General features: G+C 39.5%; 1 protein-coding gene across 1 annotated transcript; it reads left to right on the top strand.

Annotated features, from left to right (window-relative positions):
* On the top strand, window positions 1-24,288 carry grm1b (glutamate receptor, metabotropic 1b; the record flags this gene model as incomplete). The annotated part of the gene is made up of 8 exons (XM_079262593.1): window positions 1-715; window positions 3,437-3,686; window positions 11,863-12,098; window positions 15,599-15,845; window positions 16,960-17,128; window positions 17,410-17,536; window positions 20,747-21,674; window positions 23,424-24,288. The coding sequence occupies 8 exons, from the start codon at window positions 1-3 to the stop codon at window positions 24,286-24,288; spliced, it is 3,537 nt and encodes a 1,178-aa protein (XP_079118719.1).

Below are 24,288 nucleotides of genomic sequence, written 5' to 3' on the forward strand. Positions count from 1 at the left end.
ATGTCGAATATGATTCACTTGACTGCCATCAGTATTTTGTATTTGCCTGTCTTAATCTTTGAGGCATTTGTTTTATCCAACGGGAAGTATGAGAGGTCGATTGTGCCAAGTTCTGCCACTCGCCTGGTGGCGAGGATGGATGGGGATGTTATAATCGGTGCCCTGTTTTCTGTTCACCACCAACCCTCGGCTGAGAAAGTGGCAGAGAGGAAATGCGGAGAAGTCCGTGAGCAGTATGGCATCCAAAGAGTGGAGGCCATGTTCCACGCCTTGGATCGGATTAACTCTGACCCTGACCTGTTACCCAACATCACCCTGGGCTGTGAGATCAGGGACTCCTGCTGGCATTCCTCAGTGGCTCTGGAGCAAAGCATTGAGTTCATACGAGACTCTCTCATCTCTATCCGGGATGATTCAGAGGGCTCCAAGTGGTGCATTGAAGGAGCACCATCCAGTCAGCCGCCGCCAACCAAGAAGCCCATTGCAGGAGTCATTGGACCCGGTTCCAGCTCTGTTGCAATACAAGTGCAAAACCTTCTCCAGCTGTTCAACATACCACAGATCGCTTACTCTGCAACCAGCATTGACCTCAGTGACAAGACGTTATTTAAGTACTTCCTCAGGGTTGTGCCTTCAGACACGCTCCAGGCCAGAGCCCTGGTGGACATTGTCAAACGGTACAACTGGACCTACGTGTCAGCGGTTCATACAGAGGGTAAGACTCTTTATTAGGAATATTACACTTCCATATAGTGTGGCAGTGGAAAGTAGAGCAGTAAAGGCTGAAACATTTTGCCTCCCTGTTTCTTACATGTATCAAGCTTCTAAAACATGAAATCCTGCACCTCCTTCCACATGGTTGCAAACAAAAACATCTTATGAATCAAGATTGCCACAGAAACACAATAACTCTCTGGTTATCTCAGCAGATCTCCATGTTACAAACAAAATTAAGTTGGTTTTTTTTTTTTATTGATGCAAAGCTCCTTTAATGGATCTGCAGTTTGGACTTAATGTCCACAGAAGTGCAGAAAGATAATTAAAAACACTTGGAATAGTGAAACCCCTCAGAGGCAAGAGATCTGCACCACCTCTGAGCACAAGACGAACAAGGATTTAGTCTTTTGTTTTATGTTGCAGTAACTGTTTCGTTTTTGTAAAAAACGAAAAAAAAATATGACCAGAAATATTGCCTGCTGTTCTAACAGCAGGTGGCTGCACAGTGTAGTCAGGTTGCATGTCTTAAGGTGCATCCTTTTGATGTTCGCTTAGTAGTGAGTTGTTTCAGAAGAGGAAAGAAAAGACTGAGATCTTAGTACACTTTTGTGGCGCTCTCTTTTGAAGGAAAACACGAAGTTTCTTTTCTTCTCTCCTTTGTCTCTCTGCCAGGAGTGTTATTAGCTTCTCTGAATCCAAATAGTAGTAAAATAGCTAGTCATTTATTAATTCATTTGCTGTACCTGAAGCCTATCCCAGCAGTCATTAGGTGAGAGGAAGGGTGCAGGTCAGCAGTCCACCGTAGAGCCAGCACAGAGATACAGTCATTCGTGCTCACATTCACTCCATGGAGAATTTAGAGAGCGTTCAATTAACATGCAAATCTTTCAGGCAAACAACAAACAAAACAGTTTTAATATCTGATTCTTTAATGCCATATTTATTTTTCTTTCTCTTTTCCTACGTTTTCTCTACTCTGATTACTTGACACTTTCCTTCCTTTCACCCAAACCTTTGAGATTTGCAAAGAAAAGATAAAAATGCATGGTTGTTTTTTTGTTTTTTTTAATGATTTGCACTCAATGAAGGAGGACTTTATTCAGCTTTTAATTGGACGAAGATTTCTAATTCAAGTTCAGCCTAGATGTATTTATGTTTGGAGGTCTTTTAAAGGATTTAAAATTGTGTTCAAGTCAGGGAGGTGTGTGCAAACCTGGAGCTTGCACATCCTGAGATCACTCATCACAGATTTGAGGTGATCAGGCTTCTTTATCCTCAGCTTTTTCGTTTTATTTTAATTTCATGATACTTGCATCCCAAATTGGATGTGTAAATATATATATATATGTATATATGTATATATATATATATATATATATATATATATATATATATATATATATATATATATATATATATATATATATATATATATATATATATATATATATATATATATATATATATATATATATATATATATATATATATATATATATATATATATATATATATATATATATATATATATGTATATATATATATATATATATATATATATATATATATATATATATATATATATATATATATATATATATGAAAATGTCTGACTCTGGATTTTTCAGTGAGGAGGAAGCAAATGTTTCCCTCTGATGGTTCCTTTATGAAGGTCACATTTGTGTAGAAGTTCTTCACCACTTCAGGCTGAAAAATCAACCGAAAGGCTTTTTATATTCAAACAGTGTTTGACATTTGCTTTTCTAGAAATCCTTTATGTTGTTTCTTTGAACATGTTTCTTATTCTTTTAGCCCTTAAACTGAATTCCACCGTTATGTCAGACTAGAGAACAACAGGCTGAAAACACTTAATTTCCTTTTAGCTTTTGTTGTTGGAGAAGCATCTGGATCTAAGATGAGCTGATGTTTGGTTGTTGGAAGAAGATTTAAAGAGTCAGAGTATTTCTGAAAATTTGATTTTATCATCACCTGGCGTTTCCTGCTACCGCCCTACAAGATAATGACACTCTGATGTCTCAGTTAAAAAAAAAGTGCTATAAAACAACATAAATGTTGGAAAGTGTTTTATCCTGAAATTTTTGAAGAATATATTTATCTTCTGCTCTCTTATCTCGTCACATAAACAGAAATGTTAAGTGGAAACCACATTTCATATGCATGTAAATCAGAGAGAGATTGCAGTAAATGAAATTCCTCCCACATAGCTGAGTCTAATGTCATTCCTAAATCTTGACTTTTTGAAGATAGGATATGAAAATAATTATAAGAAGCTAATCCAGTCAAAACCTTGGCAGTCCTCCCTTTTTTTTTTATTGTGATCAAGAACTGTTTGTCATCTTGACAAGAAGATAAAATCCTAAATTAGGCTTTTTTTGCAGCAGTTAAGATTTCAGCCACGCTTGTTTGGTGAGTTTATGAGTGTAGCTGTTGCTGACTGACTACAAACACCTGGACAGCCAACCAGAAGCAATTAGACTTAAAAAAAAAAAAAAAGTCCTTCTGATCTTATTGCACTTCTCTTGGTTCCATAAATGTGAGGACACACTGAGCCTTTCGTACACCAAAAGAAGAGACGTCTGTGTTCAGCAGAACTTCCCATATTTTGTGTGGTTGAGTGAGGTTATGAATGAAAGCTCCTTGGTCATTACACTTCTCCTGAGAATGAATCTCGCTTGACAACGCCTCCTGTCTCCTTCAGGTAACTATGGGGAGAGTGGGATGGAAGTGTTCAAAGAGCTCGCCTCGCAGGAAGGCCTCTGCATCGCTCATTCTGACAAGATCTACAGCAACGCCGGAGAGAAGCACTTCGACAGGCTACTCAGAAAGCTGCGGGAACGTCTGCCAAAAGCCAGAGTCGTTGTTTGCTTCTGTGAAGGCATGACAGTCCGAGGGCTGCTCATGGCCATGAGACGGCTCGGAGTAGCTGGAGAATTCCTCCTAATTGGCAGGTTTGTAAGAGACTGTTTTCCCACAGGGACTCCAGGTTTGTCAGACAAGTTTTTTTTTTCAGACAAAGCAGAATTTAGTTCTGCCTTGTTGTTTATAGAGGGTTTATAGGACATTTTGATCTATCTATCTATCTATCTATCTATCTATCTATCTATCTATCTATCTATCTATCTATCTATCTATCTATCTATCTATCTATCTATCTATCTATCTATCTATCTATCTATCTATCTATCTATCTATCTATCTATCTATCTATCTATCTATCTATCTATCTATCTATCTATCTGTCTGTCTGTCTGTCTGTCTGTCAGAGAGTGAGAGAGAATGTGTGGTGTCATTTAAAAGCATAAAAATGAATTTAATGGATTTTAAAATGGATCTTAGAGTTGAGAATATATATATATTTTTAGAAATTCACAAAGTTTTATTCCATAATTTCTTAGAGTAAACAATAATTATTGATGTTTGAATTTAACAATTGTGTTTCAATGTATTTACCATAAAAGAGAAGGAAAGAAACTGAAAAACAGACCAAAATAGACGTGATTTATTCTTTGCTGATGTTCAATTCCATGCCGTAGTATTCAGCAGCTCTCAGGATGGATTGCATACACAGAAGTTAACATGGAATTGGAATATTCTTCTTTTCGAAACGGTGCAGAGTTCCTCTGAAAGCAGAAGATGATTTGAGTCAGGCTCAGTAATGAATAATGCATCCAGCCAGCAAGCTCTCCTGCTCCCTGTCAGATCACAGGCAGGATGGGCTAATATGGGACAGCACCTCCAGCATAAGCTGGGGAATCTGGAGTAGTGAACATCAAAGCACACATGAGGACATATACCAGACTTTCTCTCTTTGTGGAGTCTCATTTCACCGCTGGTCCTTTTAGTTAGGTCCGGGGTAGTTAAAACAGCTAAAACAAGGCTATGATTAAAGCGAGATGTGGCTAATTTATGGGCAATGGCTTATTGGTTGTTTTGCTCTTTTATTCACAAGCCTGCTGCGAAGGAGTGAGTCCAACCTTTATGCAACCCAAATAATTAGGCCTACACATATATATGTAAAAAATAGGGCATTCAAACCTTAAACTTTCTCTCACCCTGCGCTTTAATTTTACACTGCTGCTAAAGTTTCCATGGCCGATAAGAAGGATGTGGGGTAGAGTAGCGTGCGTGTCTTTTTCTGGGTCAAGGAGACTACTGAAAAAAGAAAATGTTTTTTAGAGCAATGCAGTAAGTGAACACATGCAGGCTTGTGCAATGGGCCAACTGAAATGCCTGGAGGTGCTGGTCATCAGCCATCCATCTTCTGTTGTGTGGAGGTTGAAAGAGATGGCTATTCTCACACCGCCAATCCCACAGAAGCTAAACAACAAACGGCTCATTTGATCAGTTGTGGAGTGACGCTTCCATTGTTTTGGAAATTAAAAGAATAGAGCCAGTTCTTACATGTCTCTGTTGATCTGTTTTGAAATAAATCTCCCTGATGATAAATGACTTCATAATTCAGTGTTACATAAATAGTTTTTCTTGTGCTTTTCACCCTTGTGCCTTAATTTAAATGATTCATGAATGTGCGATCTCAGATTTGGGCTATAAATCTGTACAGTATGCGCGTGCTGACGTCCGAGCTGTAGGCTTTTGGCACTCAGAGTGTTGGACTGAGGGTAGTGTGATGCTGAGAAGCAGATGGCCAGGTACTGTTGATACTGTTACACTGGACAGCCATTGTCAGCTCATTCTTGAAGTGGCAGCCAAGCCAAACGTGCTGCTGGCTCCAACTTCTAACCCGAATGTGGGTTACGGAAGTCTGTTGGCCTAAGTGATATTTTAGTCCCATGGATGAACAGCAGTGCAGTATTCATATTTTGGGGACTGAATCTGCATGTTTTGTCCCAGATTTACTCTCCTGTTATCAGGATGGGTGTTTTGACATTGAAGATTTATACTTGCAGTTTCAGTCATCTCTTAAATTACATTGGTCATGCAAATGTCTTTCTATTATCCACTTAGTTTTGCATTTAATGTACGCTAGTCTGTCAATTCATTAGGTATACTTTGGTAGTACTAGGTGGACCACCTTTTGCCTTCCCATGTTATTCTGGTGGCATAGATTATACAATGCGTTTGCTTTAATGGGAAGTAGCCATAAGAAGATGGTGCATTGTCGTTATAAAGAAATGGACATGATCAGCAACAATGCTCTAGTAGGTTGTGGTGTTTATATGAGGTTCTGTTAGTACTAAGGAGCCACAAGAAATATGCCCCACTCTGTCACACCAACAGCAGCCTGAGCTGTTGCTGCAAGGCAGAATGGATCCATATTTTCACATTGTTTTTGTCAAATTTTGATCGTACCATCTGAATGTTGCAAATAAAATGGAGTCTCATTAAACCAGACAATGTTTTTCCATCTTCTGTTTTCCAGTTTTGGTGAGTCTGTGTGAATTGTTTCCTGTTCTTAGCTGACAGGAGTGGCACCCGATGTACTGGTAGTTGTCTGCTGCTTTAGCCAATCAGCTTCAAGGTTTGACATGTATGTTTAACAAAGGTTATTTCCAGTAATTGTTTAAGTTGTGGTTTCCTTTATGTCATCACTTACCAGTCTGCCAATTCTTCTCTGACATTTGACATCAAGATATTTGGATCCAGACAGCTTCTCCCTGGATATTTTCTTTTTGGGGGTCTAGAAGTGGTTGCGTGTGAAAATCTGAGTAGATAAGTAATTTCTGAAATTTCTGAAATACTCAGATTAGTCCATCAGGTGGTCTTCACCAAGTCCACATAACTAAATGTATTAAGTTGCTGCCAAATGGTTGGATGCTTAACTATTTGTGTTAACACGCTGTTGTATAGATGTACCTAACAAAGTAAATGTACAGCTGCTAACATGTTAAAGTCTATTTTCTATGTGTGTCTTGTGTTAAAAAAGTGACAACACAGTCTCGTGGCACAACATTACTAAAATCATAAAATCATGCAGACTCACTGCAATTTGTAATCTACTTACAACATGACTGTTGCATTTATTTACATTTAACAAGTGAAAAAAGTCAGCATTTGAAAGTTGAAAGGGTGTTTAATGTAACTACTACAAACTACTTTTAAATATATATATATATATATATATATATATATATATATATATATATATATATATATATATATATATATATATATATATATATATATATTTACCTGTAATTTAATTATTAATTTCTTTTAAACACAGTTAAGATTAAAACAAAACAAAAGATGGTGGAGGCGAGGAAACATTAGTAAAACAAACACTGCATTGATCTACTGCAGGAAAATATCTTCCTGGATTACTGGCTACTGAGTCCCACTCTCCTGGATCAACACAAAACATGCAGGACAAACATTTCCCACTGAAATTTTAAAAAGAAATAATTTATTCATTTAAAAAAGAACACTGTTTCATTAAAAAGGAAAACAAAAAACACAGTATTTAGTCTTCAGTTTTCTGTTTTGTGACTGTTTGACATTTTGCTGGGGGAATGGAGGTACAGTGGAAAGTACTAATCCATGCATGAGATCTCTCATTTTTATATCATTAGACCCTCATGTCATTTATTAGAGAATCTTTGTGCATGTTTAGTTTTCTTACCTGCAAGGAAACGATGCCACCCAAGAAGATACAATCAAAACTGAACAAATATTTAGTGTAAAGTCACTTTTACATGAGTAAACCTCAGATGCCTAATTACAAGCGACTGCAACCTTCATCTGTTCAAACAGTCTAGTTTATGAAGAGCGTGTAAAAGCCATAAAACGACAATTTTTGCTTCAGTTTTTACCACTACATTATTACTTTAGTTGTATTATTCAGTTAATAATTCCTAAAATCAAGAGCTTTTATGATAAGGTCTCTTGCACACTCTTCTGCTGGTTGGTGCCACTGTTTGGCCCCCAGAGCAAAAACCTTCTAGATCCACCCCCCAGCCACATTTGCCAGCTCTTCAAGGGAGATCCCAAGGCATTCCCAGGCCAGCTGAGAGATATTATCCCTCCAATGTGGTCTGGGTAATCCCCGGGGTCTTCTCCCGCAGGGACATCCCCGGAACAACTCACCAGGGAGGCATACAGAAGGCATCCTGACCAGATGCTCGAGCCACCACAACTGGCTCTTCTCGATGTGGAGTAGCAGAGGCTCTACTCTGAGCCCCTCCCGGATGACTGAGCTTCTCACCCTGTTTCTAAGGGAGAGACCGGCCACCCTGCAGAGGAAACTCTTCAGCTGCCTGTATGCGCACTCGATCTTTCAGTCACAACCCACATCTCATGACCATTGGTAAGGGTAGAAACATAGATCGACTGATAAATCGAGAGTTTTGCCTTCTGGCTCAGCTCCTTCTTCACCACGACAGACTGGTGCAGAGTTTGCATTACTGCAGACGCCGCACCGATCCGCCTGTTTATTTCATGCTCCATCCTTCTCTAACTCGGGAACAAGACCCAAAGATATTCTAAATCCTCCACTTGGGGCAGGACCTCACTCCTGACCCAGAGAGGACATTCTACCCTTTTCCAGCTGAGGACCATGGTCTCAAACTTGGACGTACTGATTCTATGCTGCTTCACATTTGGCTGTGAATTGCTCAAGTGAGAGCTGGCGATCACAACCAGATGAAGCCAACAGAACCACATCATCTGCAAATAGCAGAGACCCAATCCTGAGGTCACCAAACCCTCAACACATCAGTTGTGACTCGAAATTCTTTCAATAAAAAGTATGAACAGAATTGGGGATAAAGGGCAGCCTTGGTGGAGTCCAACCCTCACTGAAAACAAATCCAACTTACTGACAGCAAGATGAGGACCAACCTCTGACACCAGTCATACAGGGAACAGACAGCTCATATAAAGGGCCCATACCCCATTCTCCTGGAACAACCCCCACCATGGTCAAATGTTTTCTCCAAGTCAACAAAGCACATGTAGACCGGTTGGGCAAACTCCCATGCCCCCTCCATGACCCTAAAGAGGGTATAGAGCTGGTCCACTGTTTTGCACCCAGAAAACCACACTGCTTCCCCTAAATCCGAGATTTGACTATCCAAAAGACCCTCCTCTGTAGGACCCCTGAATAGACCTTACAGGCCAGAAGCTGTTCTCCATGGCCCCACTGAACTTCTCCCATGCTTGAGTTTTTGCCTTGGCGACAGTTGAAGCTGCATCTCGCTTAGCCTGCGGATACCTATCAGCTTCCTCCAGAGTCCCACAGGCCATAAATGCCCAAATGTACTCCTTCTTTAGCTTGACAGCATCCCTCACTGTCGGTGTCCACCAATTACTGGAATTACCGCCATGACAGGCACCAATGACCTTGTGGCTACAAAGCAGATCATCAAACTGCGGCCCAAAGTGCCCTGGTGCCAGGTGTACATATGAACGCTTTTATGATCAAATATTGTGTTCTTTATAGACAATCTGTGATGAGCACAGAAGTCCAACAACAGAACACCTCTTGAGTACAGAGGGGGAGGGGCACACCTCCAAATCACTCCCCACTAAACCTCACTGTCATTGCCTACATGAGCATTGACGTCTCCCAGCAGAACAAGGGAAGGGCCCAGAGGGTGTCCCCTTCCAACACTTCCTCCAAGGACTCCAGAAAGGGTCAGTACTCTGAACTGTTGTTGTTCAGTGCACAAGCCCAAACAAGTCCGAACCCGTCCCCCCACCCAAAGGCTGACAGGTGGGGGGATGTCATGATATAAAAATGAGAGATCTCATGCATGGATTAGTACTTTCCACTGTACCTCCATTCCCCCAGCAAAATGTCAAACAGTCACAAAAAGGCTGACAGGTGGGGGGATGTCAGCCTTTGGGTGGCACCAAGCTGGGGTGGCAATGAATATGCCCACACCCGCTAGGTGCCTCTCACTGGGAACAACTACAGAGTGACAGAAAGTCCAGCCCTCTCAACTGTACTGGTTCCAGAGCCCAAGCCAATGTGTGTCGAGATGAGTCCAACTATATCTACCCGGAACTGTTTAACTTTAAGCACAAGCTCAAGTTCTTTCCCTGCCAGAGAGGTGATGCTAGAGGCAGTTTCTGCAGCCAAGGATCGGACTGCCAGTGTCTCCACCTTTTGCTGCTGCCCAACTTACATTGCACTCGACCCCTCCCGCTGTCTACCACAATCTAATGTTCAATGTGCATTTGCAACCCTAAATAAAGGGGGTTGGTTTTCTTTGTCTGTTTGTTTTATTTAAATCTGGATCATCAAAGCGATTGTTTTTGTCTCATCATCAGTGTTTTGCTTTTTGCATCATGATCAAATGCAGAATTGACTTACAAATTACCGTATATGATAAACTATACATGCAATAAATACAAATCATAACCAGTAAACACAAAAATCCCACCCAGCGTCTGTGAGTTTGGTGGGATCTTGTTTCTCCCGAGGGCAGATTGCACAGCTACAGTACTAATCTGTGAATTCTCACCAGACTTGTGATTGTGTCTGTGGACACAGAGACTTATTTTCTTCTTCCTCTTCTTCTTTCAGCAAGTACAGTGAGAACTCCACGCCCCTCACTAGGGAGCTGAAAGGGAAACAAAGTCAGGGAAGCAAAAGAAGGAGATGCTTTTTAAGATTCAGTTCTGTCTTCAAGGTTGTTTGCCGATTCTCAGTGTCATCAAACAATATATTTTGTTCTTCTTCCAGATGCTGGCTACTATTTTCAAGCTTGTTGTAGAACAATGAAAATGTGTTATTTAAGATTTAGTGGCCTTCACACAGCTGTTAGAGCTGTGTACTTTATAGAGGGTATGTATATGTTCTGGTTGTTTATACAAAATTCCAACATCATTGGTTAATCATAGGTTAAAAAATTTATCTGTATTAACTGTTATTTGGAATATTTCAGATACTACAGATGTTGATGACCAAGGTTGTGAAACTTTCTTACATGCATCAATACCTTACATTTGTAAATTAATTCGTTTGAACCTTTATTTAACAGATAAAAATTGAAAAATAATAATTTGAATGCCCTTACTCACTATTATTTAAAAATACAAACATATCTAGACTTTGATGCTAGAAAATGCTCCACAAAATTTTCGGGTGAAGGATGTTTGCCGTTATATAACATCTGTTTGCCTATCTGATAGACTTCAGTTGTTTGGGAACTGAGGATAGTAATTGTTACAGTTTTGCCATATAAATCGTTGCTAAAATTTCTTGCTAAGACAACATTTCAGCTTGTCAGTAGTCTGGTTATTGTATGATTCCCTTCTGTATGATTCATTCTCAGTAGGACCCAAATCTGGACTGCAGGCAGGCCGGTTGAACACAATTACTCTGTGTGTGTGAAAAAATCCCCTTGATGGTTGCGTATGTCCTTCAAAAATTCCAATATTTTCCTTTACAACAGTAGTCTGCAAGTCACACCAATACTGCTGCATACCATCATACATTCTGGCTTTTGCACATGTACAACCCAGTTTCTTCTTCATACTAGTGCTAAAATGCGGAGTGAGCAGTGTGTTGCTGTGGTTGTCTCTTTGTGTAACCCAGTTTCAGATTATATTTCAGCTTGTTGAATGAAAACAGTTTTCCAAGTTACCCTTGAGCCGATGTGGCTGTATCGATTGCTGTCACAGTTTCTTCTAAAGTGCAGCCTGAGGCCACAAAGGTCACCACATCCAACAGTGGTTTTCATCTTTGTTCACCCAGATTTTATCAGACTTTCTGAATCTTTTACAGTATCATGATTTGTTTTGCTCTGTAGAAATTCTTTTTCATCTTGAACTGAAAAATTGTTTTTGGATCAGAATCTTGAAGTCGATCCTGACATGAACATTTGTTCCTGGATGCCCTTTATACCCAGTTCTAACTATACTTTCCTTCACCAGTAGTTCTACCTTTTGTAGAATATAAACTTTATTTGTATCCCAAACTTTGAAGTGTATTGTTGGCATGATTTGGTATCGAGATTTGGTTGAAAGCCTTGTCATAGATTAGCATAAAGTTTGACCTTCATATTTCATTGGTAAATGCATGATTGCATTTAATAGAGGCATGATACTTTTAAGTGATTTAGTCAAGAACAAAGCTCTAATATAAGGACTAATGTCAAGTGTGCAGCACAAACTGGGGTCTTGCCGTGGGCAATGAATGTTGTGTCGTCCTCCCTGCAGTGATGGCTGGGCTGACCGAGTCGAGGTGGTGGAAGGATATGAGCATGAGGCGGTGGGTGGCATCACTGTGAAGCTGCACTCTGAAGAGGTCTCCTCCTTTGACAATTACTTCCTGAAGCTCAAGCTCGGCACCAACACCCGCAACCCATGGTTCCCAGAGTTCTGGCAGTACCGGTTTCAGTGCCGCCTTCCTGGACACCCGCAAGAGAATTTGAATTATGCACGAAACTGTTCAGGTAACTAAACGGCTCTTTTAACTTTGAGGATGTTTCGTGTAGTTTCATTTTTTTCTGTTTAACAGAATTAGCTTACTGTTTTGATGTGTTCAATGCCCAGAGGACATTTCCAAAAGGCCCCATAAAGTGGAACAGACTCTTTAAATATGAATTAGACTGCCAGAGGGTGAATTTCTCTCCAAGTCAATCCAAGTAACACATATTTTTTTCGTATTGTTCATTTGTGTGATACTTTGCTCCACAGAGGATGATGAACTAGGTAAATGATATGCTTTTCATTTTTCAAAGGAACACAGTTAATGCTTTAGCTTCAGTTCTTTTGGTTTCTCGAAACAGTGCTCAATAAGCATGTTTCCAAAACGTTTACATGCTCACAGTTTCTTTCCTCTACCTTATTTTTTTTAAGGCACATATATTTACGTTTTCAATACCAAGTTTTAAGGACATTCTTGCTTTGAAGCATCGCTTGTATTTCAAGAAATTAAATTTTAAAAATAATCAATTTTAAAAATATTGATAAACGTAAATATAAAAACAATGCATGCAGTGAAAAATAAAGTGAATCCTTTACATTTATGTTGACAATAAATTTATGTGAATTTGATTTTGACATTGCACCTTGTCCTGCTGTTGATATGATCTTATTTCTTTTGCAGAATTTATTTATTAGCATTTTATTTTAACACAAATTTTTACTCAAATATTTTTTGTATTAAAAAACTGTTATAGTACTCATAAGTGGAAATAGAGTTATTGTTTGCTGTATTTTTTTTTTATTATTATTCATTGTTTATATGTCTTTTAATTTAATTTGGTGTAGAACTCCAAGATGGTGAGTGAATCCCTCTAAATGGCTCCATAATGATCCTCACTTTGAAAATATACATAGAGGTTGACTGACATTAAGATTTATAATATAATTATTATTATGCAGCAATGACAATTCATTGAATCCACAATTAATCTCAGTTGACCTCTTCTATATGAAGCTATTGGGATGTTTTTCTTTTTTTTTTTTGAGAACCCCAGCAATTGGACCTTGCTTGCTGTCACTTTGTGGTCTTACACCCTGTTTTGCTTTAAGATGGTTATGAAACAGCCCAATAACTCGCCGATCTGGCTTAATTTGCATGCAACCTCAGAAATTGTGCAGCTCAGTCCATATTTTATGCAGAGAAGGTCCGGTTATCATGCAGCCAAATAATCCCAACGTGCAGCAGTAGGTCCTCTGCTTGCATGCTGACATCATGACATCACTGCATCATGACTGAAACTCACACAGCTCAGAGAGCACGGCGAGTGTCAAAGCCAAGGAGCTGTTAAACTAGGTCATCACCAGCTGTTCCCCTCGGATGCTCCCCCAGCTGCTACCCAGCTGAAATTACTGTTTATATGTTTGTTTGCACAGGCAGTGATTTTCCCAGCAGTCGTTTTGAAGTGATCGTTACTTGATATAATGCAGGCAGCAAAAAACTCAGCAGCAACGGATTATCATCATAAAGATACCATGCAGTGAAATACTGCTGGGTTACAGCAGGTGAATCCTGTCCTGCAAACAGCGCTGAATAAAGAAATGACTATTTCACGTAGAAACTTTACAAGCTAGAAGGTTAAACAAAGAGAGTTAAAAAGCCTGCAACAAAGAAAACATAGTGGAAAATCAATACAAGAAGAAAACAACAGAGTTAATGTGACTTAAATTTTATGATTGGAAAATAAATACAAAATGCAAACTTTAAGGAGAATAAGCAACAAATTTGTAAAAAATTGTACATCTTTGCAAAAGAAATCAAAAACTGTTGGAAAGACTAACATGAACTTTTAAGCTTTTGAGGTAGAACTCTTCATCAGACAATTGGAAATTGGGATGTTTAAAATAAAATTTTGTAAATTTGAAATTGAAAGTTATTTTAACTGCATGAGCATGATAAGTCATTCTGAAATGGTTTGTAAATATATTAAATTTAGGCAGTTTTTGCCCTATGAGCAATGTCTACCTCTGCAAAGTGACTCCACAAGGAAAAGAACTGCCAGAGAAACAAAGTTGAAGCAGTAATGACATAAAAATGAGGCATTGTCCTAGTAATGGAGCTACTCTCCTAATATGATGCCAAACACAATGCATATTCAAACTAACTGCATGAAGCCCTGAAAAACAGATGGACAAGTGAGTCAGACTTGGCTCTATCAATAGAAATCCGAGTTTTTGTGACTGCCCAGTAACGTTAACCTCTGGATGGCTTCCAAGCAAAGAAAAACATGAAAAAAAACCATTGTTTGCCGCTCATAAAACTGCATGAAAAGAAGCTTGATGGATATGAGGAGCACTCTTTGGTCAGATAAGATCAAGCTGAACTATTTTAGGAGGTGGGAGCGAGAAGACAGTGTTTGGATAAGTACAAAGACATGATAAGATGACATTTATAGACGAACTTATTAGCTGAAACATGACCATCCCAGTGTGCTGTTGATAAGGTAAATATCTATACAATGGAACAAGAATTGAACAAGATTTCAATGCCTTTTATGATCAGTCTACCTTTTATTTTCTTGTTGCTGAGTTTTTACTGAGTAGCCAGTGTTTATAATCGTAAAAGATTTTTTTTTTTTACTCATTTGTTCATTTGTTGTTCATTGGTTATGCAGTTTTTAGCTGGTAATGCAATTTTGAATCTCTTGATGTTTCTTATTAATATGGGTAGACAGGGCACAGGTAAATGCTGGAAATGATTTCATCAGTTTATCGAAACTTAAGTAGTGAAAACTGCAGCATTTCTGCTAAACTAGTTTGTGTTCTGACAAAGGAAAAAGACATTTTGATTGAAAGAGAAAGTGTTTGTCTACAGCTCCGGTATGTGTTCCACTGTTTCACCAAAATATACCGATTGCATTGTAGCCTTTTGAAGGTACTCTTTCTTTTTTAAAAGAAATGCTTTGCTTCCAGCTTGCATTACACTGAACTGATAGGGTGTGTTTATACATCACATACTGTTTTTATCCAAATATCAATCGTTTTTGTCTCATCCACTCATCTTGTTTTGTGTGGAAAACCAGAAACATGACAATTGTTGGTTTATCTTTCTTGCCTGAGCAGAAGACAGAATCTCAGTGCCACAGGTTTTTAGTTTCTGACCAATTGAATCATGACTCATGAATCCAGGAGTGAATACTCTTGCCATGGTAACATGGCTTCTTTGAAGCCATTTTCTGCAGCTTCCAGTTATTTCAAAGCAGCCTCTCACAGAGGCAAAGATGCTTGTAGCAAGCCGGCTGAATTCAGAGAACAATTACAGCGCATGCATCTGTGAGCACCCTATCACTCCTTTGTAATATCTTACATCATGCTAGACAACCTGTTGGATACACCTGAAATGAAAAAAAGACTTAAAACACGCTACTGCTTGCACCAATGAAGCACCCCTGTAAGGCTTCTTCCTTCATTATATTGTTTTCATTTTTTCTTGAATATGGATCCTCACTGGTGTCTCCGATGTGGACAGGTTATGAGAGTCTGGAGGACAACTACGTGCAAGACAGCAAGATGGGCTTTGTCATCAATGCCATCTATGCCATGGCCCACGGACTGCATGACATGCACTCCCACCTCTGTCCTGGCCATGTGGGGCTGTGTGATGCCATGATGCCCATCGATGGAAGTCATTTATTGGACTTTCTTCTTAAAACATCCTTTGCGGGTGTGTCTGGAGAGGACATATGGTTCGACGAGAATGGAGACTCACCTGGAAGGTAAACCAATCTGTTACATTATGGAAAACATAGTGGACTGATTTGTCTTATGGGTGCTTATGAAAATGTTATTTTGATATTTAATGTCATTTGGGGTATAGGTGCAGATAAAGAATGACAGCATAGCAGAAAAAGAAGAACTTTAGTGGTGAAAAACAACAGTCCTCTAGCAGATGGTTACATAATGTCTGCTCGTTATTAGACTGAACATGTTTGCCCACATGAACCATTCAGGCCATAAAAGTTGGAAATTAGGGCTTGAAAAGCACCAGAATTGTCCCTAAAAACAAAAAAGGAAAATTTTCTTGTTTTTAATTTGAGTTTGAGAGTTGAGAATGAAATTTAAAAAAAAAAAAAAAGTGAAATTTAACTGTATTAAAAGTGCAAATCTATTTAAGTGTTTTTTTAATTCCTCGACTGATCTGTAACATGATTAAACTCGTATATTGCAGGATGAGAGAGGTCAGCCAAAGCAAATAATATTTACAACCCAACCTGTTGTGGCTCATGTCTCAACTTTTTTTGAGAAGTCTTACGACCATTAAAATTTTCAGAGTTTTTCATGAAATTGCCTTTAATTTTTTTTTTTCTTGCTCCATTGTGAATAAAATATTGTTTGATGAAATTTCTAAATAATTGCATCCTGTTATTTATATTTCACACAGTGCTCATTTTTGGAGGAATCTGGGTGTACTATTATGTTGGAGATGCAGAAGTTGTTTTTTTTTTTCATTATTTTTCAGTCCTCCTCATTAACATTAACAACAAGCACCATAGATGTTATGGATGACAACTGATGGATGTGTCCCCAAAGGGCTTCAAAAAGTCTCATCTAACGAATTCGGTCCTGTCTCTTTACACAGCTTGCATGCATATCAGGGACATTTACATGTGCACATTTTTAGCAGGCAGTAATATTTTGAATACAAAGACAAAAAGGCTTTTGAGATTAAGCCAGTCATACTCCAGATTATGAAGGATTTCAGTGATCTGCTTGCTACTTTTAAGGTATAATTTCTGATCAGTATCTGTCAGCTAATAAGTTCTTCTTTCCACACCTCATAAAGTTCTTATTTGGCTGCCACACTAAAAGCTTTATCTTTTTCTCCGTCAGGTATGAGATAATGAACTTCCAGCGTGTGATGCCTGGCGTCTATGACTACATCAACATCGGTTCTTGGCATGAGGGCATTCTCAGTCTGGATGATGAGATGATCCAGATGAACAGCAGTGATATGGTCCGCTCAGTGTGCAGCGAGCCCTGCTCCAAAGGAGAGATCAAGGTCTGAGACATGCAAATGATCAGACTGTTATTTAGGTTATGGATTGAATTTAATTTATTGATTAGACATATGTACAAAAATGTAACACTCCAGTTAAACTATTGTAAATTTGTTTTTGACGCTGTATAACAACACTCTGAAATCACAAGCTGAAATTATGCTACATATTGATGGAACAGTTAATTTTTTTATGTCACTTCTGCTTGTGACCTGGGCTGACACAAACCTACTTTTAAAAAAGAGAAAAAAAACATTTTTCTTTGCAATGTTGCCTTAACCAGGTCATAAGGAAAGGAGAGGTGAGCTGCTGCTGGATCTGCACTGCCTGCAAAGAAAACGAGTATGTCCAGGACGAGTTCACATGCAAGGCTTGTGAGCTGGGATGGTGGCCTGACAAAGAACTAGAAGGTATGTTTGTGCATCTTCCTCTTCACTCACCTCTTCTTTAAACCTTCTCCTGCTTGGAACAAAAGCAGTTTGACAGAAGACATCAGTGTACAATAGAAAAATACGGTAAAATGCAGAAAATAGGTTGACTAGCTCCATCTAAAGGGAATTAAGTCCATCTGATAAGCACTCAATGCTGACTAATTAATATGTTTTGCTTGCATTTCCTATTATAAATATACAGTAGCTTATGTGCTATCCTGTTATTATGACAGATCACTTCTAATAATAGCTTAGATGTTCAACTGGCATGTTGATTAATACACTCCCACCCCCCTTCCATCCCTTTCCCCAAAACGGGTGGTGGGATGAACAGATGTGAACAGACCTGCAAGGCAGAACAGACTTAAAAAACAAACAAACACATGTATACTTCAGTAAAATAATCCCATCCAGTCAGTTCTCATGAACGTGAGGATGTGTAGATGGGTGATTGTATGTTTCTCAGCACGACTGGCTTTCGTCTTGAGCCTTTTGTCTTATTTTTTTAAAATTTCTTTTGGTTGTATTCTGTACTTCAAAGTACTTCATTAGCGCACGTTCAGTAAGACTTGAGACTCTATTCCCCTCGAGGGGAAATTCTTTTCTACAGACCGAGCCCCTGGGCTCTAATCACCAAGTCAGCAATACTGTACAGAACACAACATTACAATCCTGCACAGACAGTCAGTTACGTGGTGATAATGCTGAAGTTTACAATGCTTTACACTACACTAAACACATGCAGGGCAGTGAGTCCTGGAGGTCTTTCCTCCCAGCAGATGTCTGGGTGTTTGATGGACATTCTTAACCATAAATATCCCATTACTGTCACTGCATCATACTGGTACATTGAAACGCTGTGACTACTTTTTGCAGCTGATTATTACACTCTTCCCATTATGTATCACAATATTATACTGATGTGCATATACATGAAATCTGCATGGTGGCTTTTCACTTTTAATTGTTTTAATTAAATACATGATTACATTGTGATTTTTGCTATTTGTTGTTTTGCTTCTTTACACCATCTGTTATGTTTCATGTTTTATGTGAAGCACTTTGAATTGTCCTGTACATGAAATGTGCTGTACAAATACACTTACATTGTCTAGACACTGTAACTTAATGTTTGCCCATCAGCTTACTACTGAACATTACATTTTCTGCTTTTATGTGTTAAACAAAGAGAACCACTCTTTTCCCTTTAGGTTCAAACGCACAGGATGTATCAGTTACAGAAACCCATGGGTCTTATTTGTTCCTGATTATGCAGCAGTATTGATCAGGACAGCCCATATCTGGGCCCATCCTGTAGACCCTGGTAGCTACCCATCACTCCTTTTTACTACATGGTGCAGAGTTTATACGTCTAAATTTTCTTGCTTCTGTTCAGCAAATATGTTTTCACACTGAAATCTGGCCTTAAGTTGATTTGAGCAGGTCAAATTTCAGGTCACTGAATTTGGTTTGTTAGCAGAATTACTCCTGGTGTCTTGTTTTTTTTAACCACAGCAGCTTTGTGTGATGAAGCCTATACAGTCATTGGCATATAGAGCAGGGAAATCATGTCAAGAGGCCTTCAGAAACACATGCAAGAATGCATTTTAATGCATAGAATAGTCTATTACAGTGTTTCTCAATCCTTTTCCTCAGGACCCACTGCCCTGCATGTTTTAAAGGTTACCTAACTAAAAAACTTGAATGAATGGCTCAATAACAAGCTCCAAAGAACTTGATGAGGAAGTTCAATAATGTGAATCAGTTGTGTTGGAGTAGGAACATGTCTAAGGCCTGGGATATACTTACTGTTGATAACACACCCATGTACGTATTGGCGCCCATGCGTACCTTTGGCACATAGGCTGCACGATGATGCGAGGAAGACTGCAGGCCACTGGGTCCTGCCAACCTGGACAGAGAAACACTGGTCTGTTGCTTGGACACGAGATGCATGTTAACAATACATTTGCACAGACTAGGAGTGTCTAATTTAGTTTTGCTTAAATTATCAAGTTGCAGAGTGAATAAAGTCATTTATTCTGTGGTATACCTGAAAAGTCACCGTCAAACTTCTGTCACGGATGTAAATGTGTAGAAAATTGAGTTTCAGCTGGAAAGAGAGTAAATTCTTTTTTAGTAATTATCCATGCTTTAAATAACCAGATCATCAATTAATATTAAATGTAATGCAAGACAAAACACTTAAGCTTTAAATTTTTTGTCATTTAAATTTAGATTAACTTCAGTGACCATAATATGCATAATATCTGTTTCCATATCTAACGCACCCAGCGATAAAAGCTCATTCCTTCTACTTAGAAGAAACTGTAAAAAAAAGTTCCTCCAAGCTTTGATTTCTTCTCCCGCTGCCTATACTGTACCCCGCACAGCTTGTCCCGCTTAGATTTTTGCAGTGCTATTTTACAAACCTGTTCTGTCCTATTTTCATGGCTTTCCCATGACACCTGAGAGCACATTCATCATCTTCACCGTTTTATCCGACAGCAGCCCTACTTCACTCACCACTCCTCTGGCCCACTTTCAGAAGCCTTGTGTGCTGTTCAAAGACAAGACACTTTCTTAATAGGATCATCTCGCCTTGACGCTGTTGCTTTTTCATTTATTTATTTTTCTTTAGTGCTGGATGTTTAAGCAGAAGAAGAAATGGTATAGTGTGGATTGAAAGGTTGCCATAAAAATTTCCTTGCGCTCTTCTCCAACCTTAACTATTCTGCCACTGCACGATGAATAAATAAAACAATAATAAATTATATAGATATTGAAAGTGTGTCCTCGGCTTCATGCAGAAAGGTGATCTTCCTTGGATGCATGAAATATGCAGTTATTTACTTTGTCCTGCTGCACCAGCCTCTTCTCTGCTAGCTGCAGCCCAGCCTGACCATAGCTGAGTTGAAAGGCATTTATTTATAGTTGAGCTAAAAACCTACTTTGGGACTTACTGTATTTTCTTCGGCTAAGACGCTTTTGATTAAGTTTTAATTTCCCCATGTAATAGAGCCTTAAGTTCTTTAACTCCTCTTTGAAAGTTACCTTTTATTCACCCTCTTTCCTGTTGACGATAAAGGAATCTTGCCACCAAGCTCATGCTGATATGATCAAATATGTATGAGGCTCTTTCAGAGTATTGTGGTTGTGTTTTTATTCTCGTGTTTTTCCCCTTGGCAGGCTGTGAGCCAGTCCCCCTGCGCTACCTGGAGTGGAGTAATCCAGAATCCATTATCCAGGTGGTCTTCTCCTGCCTAGGCATCCTGGTGACATCATTCGTCACCTTTGTCTTCGTTCTGTACCGCGATACACCTGTGGTCAAATCCTCCAGTAGGGAGCTCTGCTACATCATCCTGGCAGGGATCTTTCTGGGCTACTTGTGTCCTTTCACCCTCATCGCCCGACCCACCGTGGCGTCCTGCTACCTCCAGAGACTTCTTGTTGGACTCTCTGCTGCCATGTGCTATTCGGCTCTGGTAACCAAAACCAATCGCATTGCTCGAATTCTCGCAGGCAGCAAGAAGAAAATCTGCACCAGGAAGCCGAGGTTCATGAGCGCCTGGGCTCAGGTGGTCATCGCTTTTATACTGATCAGTGTCCAGCTAACACTGGAAGTCACCCTCATCATCATGGAGCCTCCCGAACCCATCAAATCCTACCCAAGCATTCGAGAAGTCTTCCTGATCTGCAACACCAGCAACGTTGGTGTGGTAGCGCCACTTGGATACAACGGTCTGCTGATCATGAGCTGCACCTACTATGCCTTCAAGACCCGCAATGTTCCTGCAAATTTCAATGAAGCCAAGTACATCGCCTTCACCATGTACACCACTTGCATAATCTGGCTCGCGTTTGTGCCAATCTACTTTGGCAGCAACTACAAGATTATCACAACATCCTTCTCTGTGAGCTTAAGTGTGACTGTAGCTTTGGGGTGCATGTTCACGCCAAAGATGTACATCATCATAGCCAAACCAGAGCGGAATGTGCGCAGCGCATTCACCACCTCCGATGCTGTGCGCATGCATGTCGGTGATGGCAAAATAGCCTGCCGAAGCAACAGCCTGCTCAACATGTTCAAGAGGAAGAAGAACACTGGAAATGGAAGGTGGGTTCATTAATTGAGTCTGTGAGTCTTGCTCCCGAGGCACCTCAGGGATGCTGGTTTTACTGTAATTCCCCTCTCAAAGGGAGCTTGACGAATAACTGTATTTACCTTTGTAGGAGCACCTGTTGTACAGCCTGACAGATGTAGGTCAGTTCTCAATTCACACAGCCATTTCAACCTTTGACCTGCTGGCAAAATTAAAACAAGCATCTCTGCATGCCGAGGGATGGCAAGTGACATCACGCAGACAGGATGGAGGGTTTCTTCAGGATTCATTCAATTATAAAACCTGATGAAACTGCATGTGCAAAATACAGACCCCATTTCCAAAAAAGCTGAGAAATTTTGTGAAATGCAATAAAAACCTGAAATGTGTCATTTATAAATTAGTTTGAACCTTTAGTTAACAGTTAACTGGAGTGTTTAGGAATAATTCTCAATGTCTTGATGTTAAATATCATTTATTGACAGCACTGTTGCAGCAGTGCTTCCAGTATAATGACTCTTTTCAATAATTTGGGAACTAAAAATGAAAATTATTGCAGTTTGCACAAGGAATCTGTCGTCCTTCTTGATGAATACAAGATATCAGCTCCTCACCACTCTGTGATTGACATCTGATTATCCTCCTCATGATTCTTCATACATTTTCAGTCTGAGACAGATCTGGACTGCAGACAGGCCAATCAAGTATACACACACACACACACACACACACACACACATGCATATTCTGTGTCTTCAAAGCCATGTTGTTGTTGTGAGTCATGCAGAGCTAGGTCTGGCATTTTGATGATGAACTCAACACAGGCCTGCTAAATAACGGTTTTAAAAGTAGCACAGACTACAATATACACCTATGCATCAATAGTAGCTTCACACATATGGACGTTTCCCATGCTGTAGATACAGATGCATGCTCATACCATCATTACCGCTAACTTCTGCCCCTTTTGTTCTTTATTTTTTTTTATTTTTTTTTTTTTTACCAAAAGCAATTTAAATCGGTATAAAAGAGAACAATGTTGAGTGAAAATATTTTTCCAATTTACTCCGTGTTCATGTGGCTTATAACAATCAAAATATTTTCCTTTGTGATCTTAACATTTCCTGGTCTCCCTCTAATGGTTTCAGACTGATATTTATTTATTTTTTAAAAACTGATTTACATATTTTTGCTTGAAAAGACTAGGCCTTTGGTAAATGCTACTTTTATACCCCACCCTGGCACCCTCACCTACCACCGATTAGTCATAATTAATGATAATAACTGCGTTTGCTCGCATTAATTGCTGACATTAGAACTAATTTCTTTGAGCTTATGTCCAAGGAAATAAAAGTTCAAACAAAATAGAAAATGTCAGATTTTACAAACAGAATCAGAATTAAACATGATTCGTTTTCATACTAGGAAATTGTATCCTTGCAGCAGCACCATAGAATAAAAGCCTGAGGGTAAAACTAAAAAATATGATGCAAAAATACTTCATTCACAACAACACAAATCACATCTAACTTTTCTGGAAATTGGGATTGTATTTCAGGCCATTGTAAACCATGTCTAAAGCTTTTGATGCATTCTAAGGCCTGGATTAGCTGTGCTTTTAAAACCTGCAGATATCCCTGAAATATTAACGTTAAGAATTTAATTTTACATGTTTTCTTTTTTTATATGAACCAGAAATGTTGTTTTTGTCTTCTCCTTTCTGGGTTCCTGCGAAGTAACAGCCATCTTTATTTTGTTCATAGTTCTAATGGAAAGTCTGTGTCATGGTCTGAACCAGGTGCAAGACATCCTCCAAAAGGGGATCACATGTGGCACAGACTGTCAGTGCATGTGAAGAGACAGGAAGCAGGTTCCAATCAGATGGCTGTCATCAAACCCTTAACTAATACCTACCAAAACACTGCCCGGGAGTTCTCTGACCTCAGCACGAAGACTTTGTACAATGTGGCTGAGGAGGATGAGAGTGATCCTGTCAGTTACAACTCCCCTGCCACTCCCCCCATGATGGCCCACGGGCAAATGCCTGCCTGTGTGCAGAGAAATGATGTGGGTGAGGAGGTGGAGCTCTATTCCCCGGAGCCTCTTTGCTCTCCTGAGCCAAACGACATTAACCCTCAAAAAGTCATCATGGACCGCATCCAGGAAGAAGAAGTTCTGAGCAAGTTCAACAGTGACATCCCTGAGTTTAGCAGCATGATTAGCATTCCTCCATCTGTGAGTGGTGGTATGCCGGTCTACCATCAGGCACATCTCATCCAGCAGGAACCGGTCCTGCCCATCCCCCTTGATCCTTTTGATGAGGAGCCTACCTCCTTGTTAGAGGAGGAGGAAGAAGAGGAGATGGAGAATGAGCAGTTTGGCCTCCTCCATGGCTACATGTACAACAACACCCAGATTCACGATGAGGAAGACTTGGTTGAGGTCAAATTAGCAGTGGAGGACTCTGTGGCTCTGATGCCTCCCTCCCCTTTTCGTGATTGCACCGGTCCCCTGGTGAGCCCATTTGCAAACTCGCCAGTGTCCGAGTCAATCTTGTGCACACCTCCAAATGTGACATATGCTTCTGTCATTCTCAGAGACTTCAAGCAAAGCTCCTCAACTCTGTGA

The sequence above is a fragment of the Telmatherina bonti genome, assembly GCF_933228915.1.
Source record: "Telmatherina bonti genome assembly, chromosome: 22".
Taxonomy (NCBI): domain Eukaryota; kingdom Metazoa; phylum Chordata; class Actinopteri; order Atheriniformes; family Telmatherinidae; genus Telmatherina; species Telmatherina bonti.